Source organism: Argentina silus (assembly GCF_951799395.1).
Source record: "Argentina silus genome assembly, chromosome: X".
In the NCBI taxonomy this organism is placed as follows: domain Eukaryota; kingdom Metazoa; phylum Chordata; class Actinopteri; order Argentiniformes; family Argentinidae; genus Argentina; species Argentina silus.
In genome coordinates this window covers 39,143,981-39,159,227 of record NC_139653.1, presented here as the reverse complement: position 1 = coordinate 39,159,227, position 15,247 = coordinate 39,143,981, and the positions used below count along the sequence as shown (strand labels likewise).

The 15,247-nt window shown below is 41.3% G+C and overlaps 1 protein-coding gene across 1 annotated transcript; it reads right to left on the bottom strand.

Moving 5' to 3' along the window:
• Positions 1 to 2,015: 2,015 nt before the first annotated feature.
• sanbr (SANT and BTB domain regulator of CSR) lies at positions 2,016 to 13,888 on the bottom strand (the record flags this gene model as incomplete). The annotated part of the gene is made up of 20 exons (XM_083695224.1): positions 2,016 to 3,089; positions 4,766 to 4,857; positions 5,235 to 5,323; positions 5,615 to 5,688; positions 6,027 to 6,055; positions 6,158 to 6,246; positions 7,291 to 7,390; positions 7,744 to 7,776; positions 7,888 to 7,972; positions 8,069 to 8,217; positions 8,446 to 8,598; positions 8,756 to 8,879; positions 10,428 to 10,538; positions 10,631 to 10,717; positions 11,008 to 11,168; positions 11,698 to 11,756; positions 12,313 to 12,551; positions 12,751 to 12,844; positions 13,074 to 13,263; positions 13,739 to 13,888. 20 exons carry the CDS (start codon positions 13,886 to 13,888, stop codon positions 3,053 to 3,055), a joined length of 2,145 nt encoding a protein of 714 aa, XP_083551350.1. The 3' UTR covers positions 2,016 to 3,052.
• Positions 13,889 to 15,247: the final 1,359 nt, after the last annotated feature.

Here is a 15,247-nt window from a genome sequence, read left to right as displayed (position 1 = left end):
ATATCTCAATCTGAGGAATGTTTGTGCAAAAGGGCATACAGTATGTGTCAAAAGTCATTGGCTAAGAGGCTTGTTTAAGAGGCTTCTAGGACTTCAGTGTCAGGCAGACAGGAGAGTGAAGTGGTGTTTTAGGCCCAGCCCAGAAACCACTATAGCTCCTATTCCTGATGTGTGTGTACATCTGGGAGGACTTGATAGGAATAAGCAAGATGGTAAAAAAAATCCAAAGTCTTTGAGAGGGCAAGATGGAGCTACCATATTGCTTATACCTATCCAGCCCTTTCAGATCTTTGTGTAAAGGGTGAATGAGCTAGGGATTGTTTTAGACAGAGCCCTAGTGTGTACTCTGCGTCTGGTGCCCTGCTGCATTTTGGGAGAATGTGAACCTTGCATATTATGAATGAAGATCTGAGCGATTCTTCAGGTGTTGCGGTCAGCCTTGTGCTTAACTAAACAACAAAAAAACTGCATTTGGTCGCTAGGTGGAAGTGCTCTGCGAAAGTCGACAGATTATGTGCATATCATCCCAATTGTATATCATCTTTATTACCATGGGAACATACTTGGTTATTTTTCCTTTTTTGGTGGGTATGAGCGTGTGTGCTGTCGCTTAGACGACATCAGCGTTTTGTTTTCCTCTAAGAGGATTGTTGCTCATTTGTGAGCTTTTATTAAATGGGACGTGTAAGGAAGTGGTTGAAATATTTATGGTTAATGTTGGCTGCATCTTTATAACTCCTGTTTAACTCAGATGGCTTTTGAGATTTTGAATTGTACTAATTTACATTGTTTACCATGATGTAGTGCTTCAAGACACTACCTAGAGAGCAAAATAAAAATAAAAAAAAACAGTTTACATAAAATTTTGTATTTTTGCATTTTCATCTATTCATATGGAAAAAAAGGGTTTTATTCAGAGCGTACTATACTAACATACTTGCCAACACATCTAATTAAACAAAAATGTCTCTATTGACAAATCCCGCTTCCCTGCGCTACATTTGTCGTGAAACTTTTTGAATTAAAGTTTAGACTTTTATAGCTGTCTCTAGGTTCAATTTCTCACAAGTAAAAAGAAGGGGAAAAAAGGCATCTCCATTACAGTTGTTCATGTTCACCCGAGTTGTGTTTGTATAGTGCTAAAACGCTCCCATTCCTTTTCGGTCATAATTCCTGAACGCAGAGCTTGTGCTGAAATGACCATTAAACTCTCCCCACACAGGGTGCTGCGCTCTGGGGGTAACTGGAGCCCCACTCCCCCTTGACCCAGTTTTAGGGAACCATTCCAGGCATCCGCTGTCAGGGTGCAGCTTGAGTGCACTGCTTCAACAGGGAGCCAGGTTTTCCCCAGCATGCAGTCCACACTGGGCTTATAAATATTCCTGAATAGGTTAGCAGGATGATGTTATAGTTAGCAGATACCTACACCAGCAGGAGGATGTTATAGTTAGCAGATACCTACACCAGCAGACAATCACTGTCACACTTAAGAGAAAAGAGAGAGAAGTACACCCACCCCTACACACACACACACACACATGTACGATCAAGACCCCCCCATCACCCCCTAAAAACAATTATTGTTTTACATTACTTTGAGATTGATCTTTGATGATATACCTTGTATATTGTGGTTGGATTAATAAATTGCTATTCCTCTACAAGGGCTCAAGACAAAGGGACAGATATGAACATCATAAAGAACGTGTTTAGCAAAGTTACCATGAGTCCAACTTAGGTTAGTGTCTTTGGTGTGGGGCTTAGTGAGGCAAAGATGATCTAATGGGCCTACACCTCACTGTCCTCTCAGAAGTTATCCTGCCATCATCTACTGCAAAGTAGTATAATTGAATTAAGCTGGTCTTGCAATAGTAATTATGCCCCATACATATTAGAGAACTAAATCTACGGTACAAATCTAGGAGCAGATTACACTGGACAGTGAACAGTCACAACAGAAAGATGCAATTACATAAAACATTTGTTAATTTGTCACTTTATTTTTGACTGCACAGTTCATCCTAGCCTACTATCTGGTGGTCATATTATACCTACGACGCTGTCTATAAGGCCCCTCAATGAGCTGTGGATGGAAGGTGCGCTTTAGCAGCTGCAGATCTGAATGGGAGGGGGCTGAAGGGGGACAAAAGCCAGTTTACAAAAAATGCATTTGTATTGGACATTTTGAAACATAGTTTACATTTGTCTTTTTGCATTTGAATTTGTGTGAAAATTGAAGACTTTTATGCTTTCATAATCACAGCTATATGTGCATTTCGTCCATAGCCCATTGACAGGCTTTATAAGGCAGTGTTTGAAGTATACTGTGACCACCGGTTAGAGAGAGACTAATCCATGTTATCATGGTGCTAGTCATGTGCTAACACAGACATAGCAGCAGGCATTTTATTTGCCATATCTACTGAGCTAAGTTAACCACTCCTAATTTCTCACCCTAGGGGGAGTTTCTATGCTATTCTATGGCATACAGGTTGATCTAGTTATTCCAGCGGTCTCCAATCCTGGTCCTGGGCAGCTATAGGTTTGACAGGTTTTAACTCTCTAGCCCAGCACTAAAACACATTACTCAACTCAAAACCTTGATTGACTTAATGAGATGTAATGCTGATAGAGCAGACCAAGACAAGGGTTAGTGGCCACCTATCTATTGCAATGACATACAGTAAAGCAAAAGCAAATGGGATAGAAGGTGATCAATACAAAGACACCAGGGTCAGGCTGAACTGGGCTGAGCAGGGCTTGACTGGACTCAAAGTGGGCCACAAAGCCCTATCGAGAAACCAGGCCTCCTGGGCTTAAGTTGACCAAACTAGGACCATAGTTGCAGGGGCAGTAGCTTAGAACAAGCAAGGAGAAAGCGAAGGGCGGTAGCTGTTGCAAAGTTACCCATTTGAGTATTTTTTCTCCAAAGAGCTCACATATGATGCTTGAAGGTCTGTCCCAATTGATCCTCATCTTCTTTTTCCTCCTCTTTCTATAGCTCCACCATCATCCTCCATATTTCTCTCACACTATTCTTCTTTCTTGTCATCTATGTGGGCCGAGGTTGACTGAAGCGTGCCTTTGCTCTAAGAGAAGACCGGAACAGAAAATATCAGATTAAATGAAGGGGAGAGACTGAGGACAGACAGATTCACAGTATAAGAGTGGGGAAATATGAAAGAAAAGAAACATACTGTAGTGCTTTGAGCGTTACTGAAGACTTTAGTCTGAATGTATGCATGTATGTTAGTACATGCAGTAGAGCCCAACAGATACAGTGCCTTGACAGTATTCACACCCCTTGCACAATTTTCACATGTTGTTGGCTATAGGCCTGAAATTCTAATTTCAATTAGCTCAAATGCAAGTCTCTCTCTCCATGAACCAATAATAGTTCACAACATTTCGCAAATGAATAACTTTGTCTTATAGGGATGCCACAGCAAAGAGGGTGAATAATTATGCAATATGTATTTTTTTCTTTTTCTTATCTTAATAAATTAATTTGGCACCAACGTATGAAAATGGACAGGGGGTGAATACTTTTGCAAAGTAGTATATATCGTAGTTCATCAATATTATTAGCCGATATTGGCCCTCTACAGACATGTGTATCGGTACATTTTCATACAAAAAAACAAAACGGATAGCATAGGGTTGGAATGGGACGGGAACGAGTTGATCTGGTTCGAAAATGCTTAATATTTTCTTCAATAAAACACCCTGTTTCAATTTTAAAGTAGCATTCACAGCATGTTTAAAGCAGCTTCTCTTTTGGAGACCAATTTATAGGAAAAAAGTCTAGTTTAAAGAAACATTGTCTATTTTTCATTTCACCACAGAAAAAACAATAAATCAGCAGATGAAAAAGATGAAAAAAAAGGCTCTGACATCATATCGTTTCTGTATGATAGAGTAACTAATTTGTATTGTGTTGTTATCATATACCAATATAGATATAGAATGTTGGTTCCCGCGCTTCTATAGTGCCCTTTATAGCGCGAGCCTTTCAGTTTGAGTTCAGTTGAGAAAGGCGAGAGCAGTGGCTCCTTTTTCCCCCGTTGGTTTCTTTCTTTCTTCCTTGCAGGGGTCTCAAACTCAATTTACCTGGGGGCCACTGGAGGTAGAGTCTGGGTGAGGTTCAAATATTCAAATATTAAAAAAAAACCTGCCGTGAAGAGAAAGGTTGGCAACGAGCAGACAATTTCAGGAAAAATTCGCTAATCCGCGTTGGCTAACATGTCAACAAACACCACTGGAAGCTGTCATGAGCCTGAGTTATGGTAGCCCATAAGTGATTAAAAAAAATATATATATATAAAACGCCCAGCGGCAAAAAGGTGCGTCTGAGAAAACACTAAACTTTGATGTCAAGTACGGGGCCACAGAATATCTTCCCGCGGGCCGCGAGTTTGAGACCCCTGCTACAGGGATAATTGTGCGTCAATGACGACATGTAAGTTCACGCTGTTGTTGTGTTCGGTATCCTACATGTTTATCTGTTGATTGCTGTATAAATAGTCCACTTAGATTACCTAAATTTCGCCATTAGATTGGTTAGCCCCGTCATCCTCTGCATTAGCCTCTATTTTCTCTGCGTTACTGAGCACCAGAACGTGGTGGCGGGAGCCCCCCCCCCTTAGAGGAAATATTTTCCCTTTTTTATATATTTATAATTCATGGCTATGCAATTTACGTTTATAATTCATTGTGGCATTGGACTCAAAAATCCAATATTGGTTGGGCTCCAACCAAGTAGTACCTGAGGGTCTTCTCGGAGCTTCCCTGTCGGCCACTGGCCTGGGAGGAGCTTTTGAACTGAGCCTCCAGTCTGGAGTAGATTCCCCCCGCATGCTGGAACAACCACAACCACACATTATACGACCATGACCACAAACATGACCACAGTTCATACAAGCACAACTCACACAACCACAAATTATACAAACACTAACACAGATTACACTAACACAAGTGTCTCAAACCAAACCAAACCAAACCAACGTCAGTCTTACCAACCTCTTCGGGGGCAATTTTCAAGTATTGACATTTCTGCATGGAGCATTTTAGACTAGTCTAAAATAGACTAGTCTAAAATAGACTAGTCTACAGAAAACATTCCTTTCTTATGTAGACTACAGTCTGCTTTTGACAGCAAAGCAAAAACAAAATCCACATAGACATCTAGTATTGAGAGGGTGCGATGATGTCATATCGAGAGTGTCACGCACCTCTTTCGTGTCCTTGAACTTGCTTTGCTCCTGATCCCCAAATCTCATTTTAGTGAGATGACCAATAATATCCACCATACGTCTCTGGTCTGGGATATAGAGAGGAGAAGAGAAGAGAAGAGAACATGGGAGGTGAAAGAGAGAGAAGAAGAAATAGGGAGAAGAGAGAATGTAAAGAAAAAGCGAAAGCAAAATTGTGAACATGGGGAAAACATCAGGCAACAAGTAAAAACAACTGCAGTATCTCACGCACGCACACACACACCACTCCACACACACACACACACACACACACACACACACACACACACACACACACACACACACACACACACACACACACACACACACACACACACACACACCACTCCACACATTACCTTCTTCTCTTTGGGCATCTTGGTTGTAGCGCATAGAGCGAGAGCTGTCCCATTTGCTCTTCTGGGCACTCACTCTGGAAATGCAGACACTCACAAGTTCCAATTACCTCAGTAATTCACATATGACACATTCTAAAACATTAACATTTTCTGCACACAAAGTGAATTGAAATGAATGAAGAATTTGAAAAATCCTCATGCAAAATGACGGCAATTTTCTATTCGTGAATAACATTTCGAAATTCAATTCACTTTGAGCATTGAGTGAATTGTAATGTTGATCAACCAATCATTGGAAATGTATTTGTATAAAGGCAGCTGCATCACAACAAAGATGGATACCAAATAAGATTGGTGTTATGAGAGATGCAGACTCAATCTTTAATACTGTATACAGTATAGTTGAACTCACGTGAATGGAGTGTTGTCTCGTGAAGGTGTCTGTAAGAATAAAATAGGTATTAAAAAAAAGGTTATTATAGTTATTATATCCAAGAGAAGCACAAATACCATCTCACATGTGCACTAGAGAAGGATGCTCACTTTCTCTGCTGCTTTCTCTTTGCGCTGAAAATTGGGAGAGGACACCTGCTTCTTCAAAGGTTTGCTCGACTTCTTTGCCTTCTTAGCAGCTGGAATAAGGCAAACATAAAACAGTATGCTGTTACAACAAGTTTGCCAAAAGCTGTGTAGGCATATACATATAATACATGATCCATGATTTAAAGTCCCCTATGTCCAGCTATATACAGACAATTATACCCAATGGGAGAGAATTAGGTTGCCCCTGCACACTGGTTTATGGTCAGTTTGGGGTTTAACTCTAATGGTTGAAGTTGGGGTAAAGGATGTGGATAGGCTAAGCTGATCCTAGTTCTGAGATCATTACATTTACGGCATCATGAGGCCAATTCTCTCACAGCTGAGTTAGATCAAACTTGTAAATTCATAGTTAAGAGTCCAAATCCTTGGGACAGACAAAGCCCAACCTGGTACTTTTATTTAACCTTCAAATCGGCACTACAAGTGCTGCTGACATGTGCCAAAAAACATGAGAAACGGCCAACTTGGCATCCTGACAAAAATCTGACTGCTCCAAATTCACCTTCACACCTAAACGACTGTATGAGAATCTTTAATTCCTGAGCAGACGAGAACAGACACAAAACTGAAATGTCATGATGAGCAAACACAGTGTTTACCGATATGTAAAGGCATCTGCTGGCCATAGACGGTCTCTACAAATTATTTAGCTTATTTAGATTTAATTATTTAGAAAGCTAAATGTCATATATAGAAATAGCTTATTTGTATTTACATATCTATTTTAAATTAACCATAATGTATTTTTCAAATATTACCATTTTCAGAAAGTGCTAACATTGCCAAGAAAAGAGCTCTTGCATCAGCTAACTGCAAAAATCACAAACAGTCCAGAAACAACTTCTTGCCCCCTTACCCTACAGCCCACTACCCCTTCTGTCTTTGATACAGTAGGAAATGTGGATAGGTAAAAGCAAAATGGTGTTGGCTCCACCTAGCCTTCAAGTTGGGATAAGGTGCGCTGCCACCATTTTGTTTTCCTTACACCATTCCTTCAGATCTGCACACTGAAGGGGTACAATAATTGCTAGAAGAAGGGGCTACTGGCTAGCGGGTCTGGATCGTTCCTTAACCTTGCTTCTTGGAAACCTCCTCCTCATCCCCGACCTCATCCTCTGTGACTTCTGACCCTGTGGTGTACTCCTCATCCTCAGACAGAAGGGACTGCTGCCTCTGCCAAGGGTAAAGTGCAAGTCAGGGGTTCTAATGGCTCAGTTGGTTGGGGGTGGGGATTAGGGTAATTTAAATTTTTTATTCAATGATGTTTTACCACAGTTACACCAACATTGCATACATTATTCTAAAAACCATTTGCAGTGTGCCTGAGTTCATCTGTATTGGTTTGAATACGGGCCCAAGTCACGACCATCCCACACAAACACAAACAACAATACCCACATGAACACAAGTGTACAGTCGTAATGCACAGACTTGTATTTATTCTTCCTGTAAAGCATCTGTATGAAATGTGCTATATAAATAATGTTTGATTTGATTTGGAAAAAAAGGGAAAACTTTGACCCTACCAGTTGTAGGCTCCAGTTTTTCAACAGGGAAAACTGCAAACCAAAGAGACAAAGTGAGAGAGTGAGAGTGAGTGAGTGAGTGAGTGAGTGAGTGAGTGAGTGAGTGAGTGAGTGAGTGAGTGAGAGTGAGAGAGAGATACTCACAGTACTGCCCTCTCCCAGAAGCCCAGGCTCCAGTAGGATGTCACAGTCCAGCACCCGCTCCCCACTGAAAGGAGACTCGACAGGCCTTTCATCACACACACACACATCAACATCAACACACGCTATACTCCACATATACACAGAGACAACTTTTACAACATACACAAACACACACACTTACCCCTCTAATGGTGGTGTGTTGGACACACACACTGCATCTCTGTGCAGTAGGAGGTCGTTGAGCAATCTGGTCTGGGCCGAGTTCACCTGGTGGTCCCCGCAATCTCCATTGTCTGACGTACTCACTATGTGGTCCCTCATCTTACAGCCCTACAGACACACACACACACGTGCACGCCACAAGCAGACGCACACACAATCTTTTAAAAAGGTGTAATGGCTAAGGTATGCAGTGTGTAACAAATGCATTGTGTGTGTGTGTGTGTGTGTGCAAAATACACATTTCCATTACCCTGTGTAAACGGACCAATATTATCATTTTTTCATCTTTCTTGCACGTGTGTGATTGTGTGTGTGTGTGCGTAAAACAATTCCCACCTTAGGTATGCCAGTTGGGTCGAAGCGGAGGACCCTCTGGTTACAGCAGGGGTAGATGCCCGTCCCGTGCCAGCTCTGCTCTGCTCCCATACCCGGGTACATCACACCCTCAGGGTGGTACCGACAGTGGGACAGCTCTGCACAAACAAACGCCTACCCAGACACACACACAAACTAGAAGCTTTACAAAATAACTCTTAATGCATACAAATGCAAAAATATACAACATATATGACATGATACACACACGCACATTCGCTATGACCACGCCCTGCTCGACACAAACACACACACACACACACACACACACCTGTTGGCAGCGGGAGCAGGTGAGGTGGTTGACCGTGCCCCAGATCCTCCAGTAGACCAACACCCAGGACTTGAGTTCTTCGTACAGCCCACTCACATACTCATGTACTTCCCAGCTCTTCTGCCTTGGGAGCAGTTGTGTTTTTTGGTGTTAAAGATAAATAAAAAAACAAGGCTATTGGTGTTATTAACACACATGGCTATGACAGGTGTAATAAAACTGCTGAACTTAAGACAATCCTGGCCAAGGTGGGGTGTCCCTGCAGCCATTGAAAGTAAATAAAGGCCTAGACTATAGAAGCGGGGCATAAGTGATACTGACTTTGCTGTATTTGAATACTATTTCTCTGTTTGACATATTTTGCTTCAACAATGTAATTAACTTTTGACAACAAAATGCAGGTGTCCAGCATTAATTAGAGAGAAGTTATTCTTTAATGTTATCTCGTGGGACCTGGAGAGTTTGTGTTTAGCAGGGGAAGATAAGAAGGAGAGAAGAAGTACGAAAGCTCATTATTTGGTCTCACATTTGCACTTGACTTTATACCCTGCAAGAAATTGATGTAAACAGCTCAATGTTGATTTGAAACCCAAAACCTGTTACGGTGTTCTAATATGAGGCTGATTTTGATTCCTCCCATAAGAAAATACCAATCAGTGCAGCGCTAAATCTGATATGGAATCAGGTATAACTGAATGCACAGGAGAATTATACTTTGTGAAATGGCTGATCCAAACACCTGTCTTGTCTGCTGCTTTTGTGTCTGCTTTGTCTGCACCTGTCTTGTCAATAAAAAATAGAGCCCGACAGATATATCAGAGCATCGATGTTATCGGCCGATATTGGCCTTGTACAGACATATCTCTATTCCTCTGATAATGCACCGATGTGCGTCAGCCTCACATTCCGAAATTTTAAAAAAATTTGTGTAATTGGGTTTGTGGAGAGCAAATTATACACATATATGTATCTTTTTTTTATGAATTAATAAACATGTTTATTGGTGTTTGCGGTTACTGGAGTGCCTACTGAAGTGGCTGAATTTAGCAAAGTAACATTAGTAGTAGCACAGCCGCTAACAAAAAAGATGTTGACTGAACAAGAGAGTTATTCGGTTTAGGGTTAGGGTTAGAGTCACACAGTAAAATATAATTCATTTCACCAGTTAATATGGCTGGTTGCATCCATCAATTTCAGAGTAAGTAATACAAGTACAAGCATAGTACAAGTAATATGTTTATAATGTTTCAAATAAATTAATGTTGCCTATTTATCAATGGAGATAATTTCAGGTCATTATTGATATGGATTTTGCAGCATTAAGAGCATCTCTTTGCGATTGTTTACTTATGAAAACTGCTAGAAAGGATCTCTGTAAAAAAAAATATATATATATATATATATATATCTCGGCAGATGTATCAGTTATCAGTGAATATTACCCCCTATGAATCGGCATCGGACCCAAAAATCCAGTATCAGTCGGGCTCTAATAAAAACATCATCTTGTACTCCTCCAATGATCCAACTTTTAGGACTTTTTTTTTTCTTCTCACTAGCACCATAGTGGACATTATGGAACACAGTATCTTTCAATAATGTTTTCTAGACTCTTGATCAATAAAGACAAATGCATCTAGCATATACATTAACAATGTGGCTAGTACAGTACCTAGTATGTGTATATGTGATGTCTCCCTGCGGGTCAATGTTAATTTTCCCTGGAACGCAGGAGATCTTTCTCTCCACGTCTTTGGTCAACAGCTTTAGACACAGTCCACACCTGTAATAGGGGAGATGCATAGTGACAGTCATACAATGTTGACAAGAACAGTGTCAATGAATGCACACCTCTGGCCCTGAGATCCCACTCACCTGGTCAGAGTCGATGCGTTACCCTGGGAATCTCGGTTCTTGTAGTTAGGATCGAAAAGACGCTCAATCTTCTTTTGAAACAGTTTACTAAGGAGATGGGAAAAAACATGAGCATTGTGAACAAGTCATGTTGGGGATTGCTTTGTGTTGTTTTAAACAACATATAGGTACCCGATCTGTTTCTCCAACTTCTTTGTTGATACAACAAGTCTACAGAAACATATACTCTATCTGGCTGAGGCTAGTTAGGCATGTCTCAAATGACACCCTATTCCCCCTTAAAATGCATAACAAGTGGCTCTGGCCAAAAGCAGCACGCTATAGAAGGTACAGGGCCGCTTGCTACGTAGCCTTTTATCTGTCTCTTTCCTGGCTACCTTTTGAATTTGTCTTTTTTGTCCTTGACGTCGTCAGCTTCATTGTGGCTGAAGAGGTCTGCAACGCGAGTGGCCAGGCTACTGTTGATGCAGTTCATGTTGCAGGGGGTGGCCACGATAGCGGTCATGTGCTTGTGGCAGTACTGAATGCACTCCTCTACCTGAGAGTGGTGGAAACAAATGGGTCAATTTATCAAAACTCTTGCAGCGCTAAGAACTTTACGGTCAGTTCGAAAGCCTGAGTAATAGCATGAGTGTTTGGCTATCTATTATGGTGTCTCCCTAATGTACAGCCCAGAAGCAGGCATGTCAAGTGAGCATATCGCAGCACATATTCTAATATATGAACCTTCAAATGTGCATTTTAGACCAAATAACAACCCTAGTCTAAAGCCCTTCTTTTCCCTCTGTATTTTTAGAACAAGGCCACTTTTAATTAAATGGCTGATTAATTTGAGTTTATCAGCACTATTGAGCACATCAGCACCCAACATAAAGTAGATAAACAAAGCTGGTGGTTCTAAGAATGAGTTTACAATGAGATTCTTCTGACTGACAATCTGTGAAGATCCCTCTATACAATTGTTTTTAAATCAGTTTTGCTTGGCCTGCTCTCCTGTTTATAATGGAAAACTGGGGGCCTAAAAACACTTTATAACAAGGCAACTGAGCTCACGTCACAACACTTACTAACGTGTCCATCTTCAAGAATTCGGAGGAGATCAGGATTGAGATCACATTGCTGGGTTCTGTAACCGACAAACACCACATAACCTATCAACCACAAAACAAACTGCCAGAGACCAACAAACACACACCACCATTAATGTCCAAATCAAAACATTGAGTTAATTAAGGTGCTTACAGACATAAGAGGGCAACTGCTGGCATTGCCACTAATGGTTTATGGGAAATGTAGAAAACTATGGTGGTGAGGAAAGCGCTATGTTGTCACTGTGGTCTTTGGGTTTAAAGAAAGGGCAGTTCAGCTTCAAGTGTGTAACTGAGACATTTTATGGTTGAAATTGCAGAAACTTTAAGTTTCTAAATTTAAATGTGACCTAGCAAGAAAACTAGTCATGCTGTATGTCCTAAAATCACACTCACTTCATAGTATAAATTCACTATTACATAGGACAGCAGGGAGGCAAGGCTGTTGCCAGGCATACATTGAAACCAATGAAGAAGGCCGCTCGCTGTTTGTAACCAATTTAAGTGATCGCTTAGACATCCAGGAATGTATCTACAGTTAGCCAAGTGATAATGCAGACATGAATTCACAGCTGACGTCGTAAATCATTTTACCAAGCCTGGGTTTGTCGTTGTCGCTGTCGGCGACCGCGTGTCTCTTAACGTAGTTCATGAGCCAGTCAAAGATCTGCACGTCGCAGTGCACGGAGATGTCCACCTCCTCCCATCGCTGGGCGTCTACTGACAGGTACTCTGCGAAGTAGCGCATCTCGTTTACCAGAAGATCTCGGGGACACAAGAAGTCCTGCTTCAGGTTCTTGGCCTCGTCACACACATGGATGACCATGTTGGGACTGTAAGTAGAGACACATGTATGCAGGTGTGCATGCACACACACAAAGCCATCAATACACAATCGGGTAGTAATAACAACTTATGTACAGACATCCGCCACATGCATCAACGAATGTTGATGTGAATACTGTAGGCAATACTGTAGGCATCTTTCTGACCCAGTGGTGCACCTATTAGAGCCTCCTGTATTGAACTCACCCTTTCCCCTCCTGAGGTTTCTCTCCTTCCTCAACCAAAACGGTGTTCTCTTTTTCTACTGTACAACCTTTTCCTGAAGGGATCACAGTCAGGCCTGGAGATAACCAATGGAAGAATCAGACCAGAGGAGTCGAAGCAAGGTTATGAAAGGGTTCAAATCTACAAATTGTATTAACATGAAAAACCTGCTTAACATTAAACTTATCTAAAAACCTCTGAAAGAGTCTTCAGGTCTCAGGCAATGGTATTCCCTAAAAACATGGTATTTCACCAGTAAACTACCTCCACTATATACATGCAGTAACAGTAATATTCAACCTTACCTGTTAGTGAGCTGTTGCACTGATTGGTCTGTGTCTCCCCAAACTCTCCAGTGACGTCCAATAGTGTTGCTTTGATGTAGGTGGACAGGGTGTCAGAAGAGGAGGAGCTTCCTACCGTCAGCATGTTACATTGGTTGTCCAAGTAGGGGAAACTCCCTGTGCTCTTCAGCTCCTTGAACCTCCTTGCACACTGTGGGAATCCATGGCAACAACATCCCAATCATGACAACAATTAGTTTCTAAAGTGGTAGCCCAAGCAGCCCTCAATACACTGTATATGAGGTCCAATTCAAGCCTACTATACTTTGGCTGCTAGGGAACCAATTCGTCCTGCCTAATGAGACCACAACGCGAGAACGTCTAAGGGGATAAACCTTAGATCTTGTCCTCCAATGCGTTTTGAGAAGGAACCGAGAATAGTGGACAGACTATTGGGACGCACCATTGGCCTCATACAGCGCATTTGAGGTCCACACAGTTAGTGGTAGCGGCTTCAAAACAGTGCCCCCTAACACCTATCCAGGGTATAGTTCAGTGGCTCATAACAGAAAATCTGGGATTCTATGACAACATCATGTCAACAATCCAGCTGGATTGTATGTAAATTGAAAGCTGTGTGGTTTACTACAAGACTGACACTTGAATAAAGAGGAAAAAATTGCTACCTCCTTGGGTGTGAAGCCAGGGACAAGCTTGGCTACGTTGTCCCAGTTTATAGGTTGCGGTACTCCCCACAAAGAACTCAGCACCATGTCCAGGACCATGATGTTGTTGTCATAGGGGAAATTATTGTTGTCTGAGCAGAAGCGACTCATTTCTGCAGGGTGAAAAAAATAATTCTGTATCATTGTGATATTTGACAAATATGGATTTACGCATATGATGGCCATTGTTGTACATTGGCATTTTTCAAATTCAGCGAGCTAGCTGTAACGTTACTATAGCTAACTGACTAAAACAATATGTGAGCAATAGGGAGTGCGTGCATATTTTATTTAGGCTATTTCGGCTATCTTCCTCTTCAAGCATCCCTCCTGTGGGAAACATTTAATTTTGGGTGTAATCGCCCCTAGCTATCGCTAGCCAGCTGATCTGCACTGCAGTAGAGCTGGCTGAACTCACACGGAGGTTCACAGCAAGCAATGCATCACTACGAGCATAACAACCCTTGTTAGATTAGGTTAGTTTTTATTTGTACATATATGATTATATAGAATAGCTAACGTTACCTGAACCTTGCCTGCAGTAATCTGGTCGCACTGTTCTTCTTCTGCAGTGAGGTTCAACGGCTATGGTACTGGTAGACTCCACCCCACCTACCTAGCTAGCCAGGACCACTCGAATAGTACGCCGGCCTGGCGGGCCTTGACTAACTGGAGGAGGAGTTCGGGGAGCACCATCGGTGCTGTCAATACAGTGCCACCAGACAGCTCAACCAAAAACGGCTATGGTGCCAGTCACTAGTGCAAGACCAGTGATTATGATAATAGTAGCCTGTCCTCGAGAAACTAGATAAGTAGAAAAAATAAGTTTCTGAAGAAAGGTTTGCAAAGTCGTATATTGGTAGTTTATACAGTTAAAAGATCGTTTCGACGATAGATGGATAGATGAATAGATAGATAGAGAGCTTAATGTTTAAAAAGTCTAAATAGTATCAACAATCTGTATAGAAGTTATTTAAGTCGGGTCAGTACACATTTTAAAGTTGGATTGAGTTGTCAAACTTAAAAGATGAAAGAGAAGATGCATTTTAAAATGTATTATAGGAACCAATGGTCCTCATAGAAACTTAAAAAAGAAAGTTAATTAATGCAATTTATAAAAGGCATAATGTTTAAAAAGTCTGAATAGCATAAAAACTCGAAGGTATTTAAGTGGAGTCACTCTACATATTTTAAAGTTATCAAGTGTAACATGAAAAAGTGGACATTTAGAAATGCCCCCATTGAGACCGAATGGCCGTAGAAATTAATAAGATTTAGGTAAATTGTGTACAGCTCAAAAGGTATAATGACTTTTATTACATTTTTTTAAGCACGCTATTTCGGCCAGCTGTCTTAATCTGGCACTTTCGATGGCGGACATTTTCACAAGGCTTTAGGGTTATGACAATGCCTTCAAAGTCTTACAGACAAGGATCAAGTCCTGCCTGAGGCTTAATAATTCATCATACC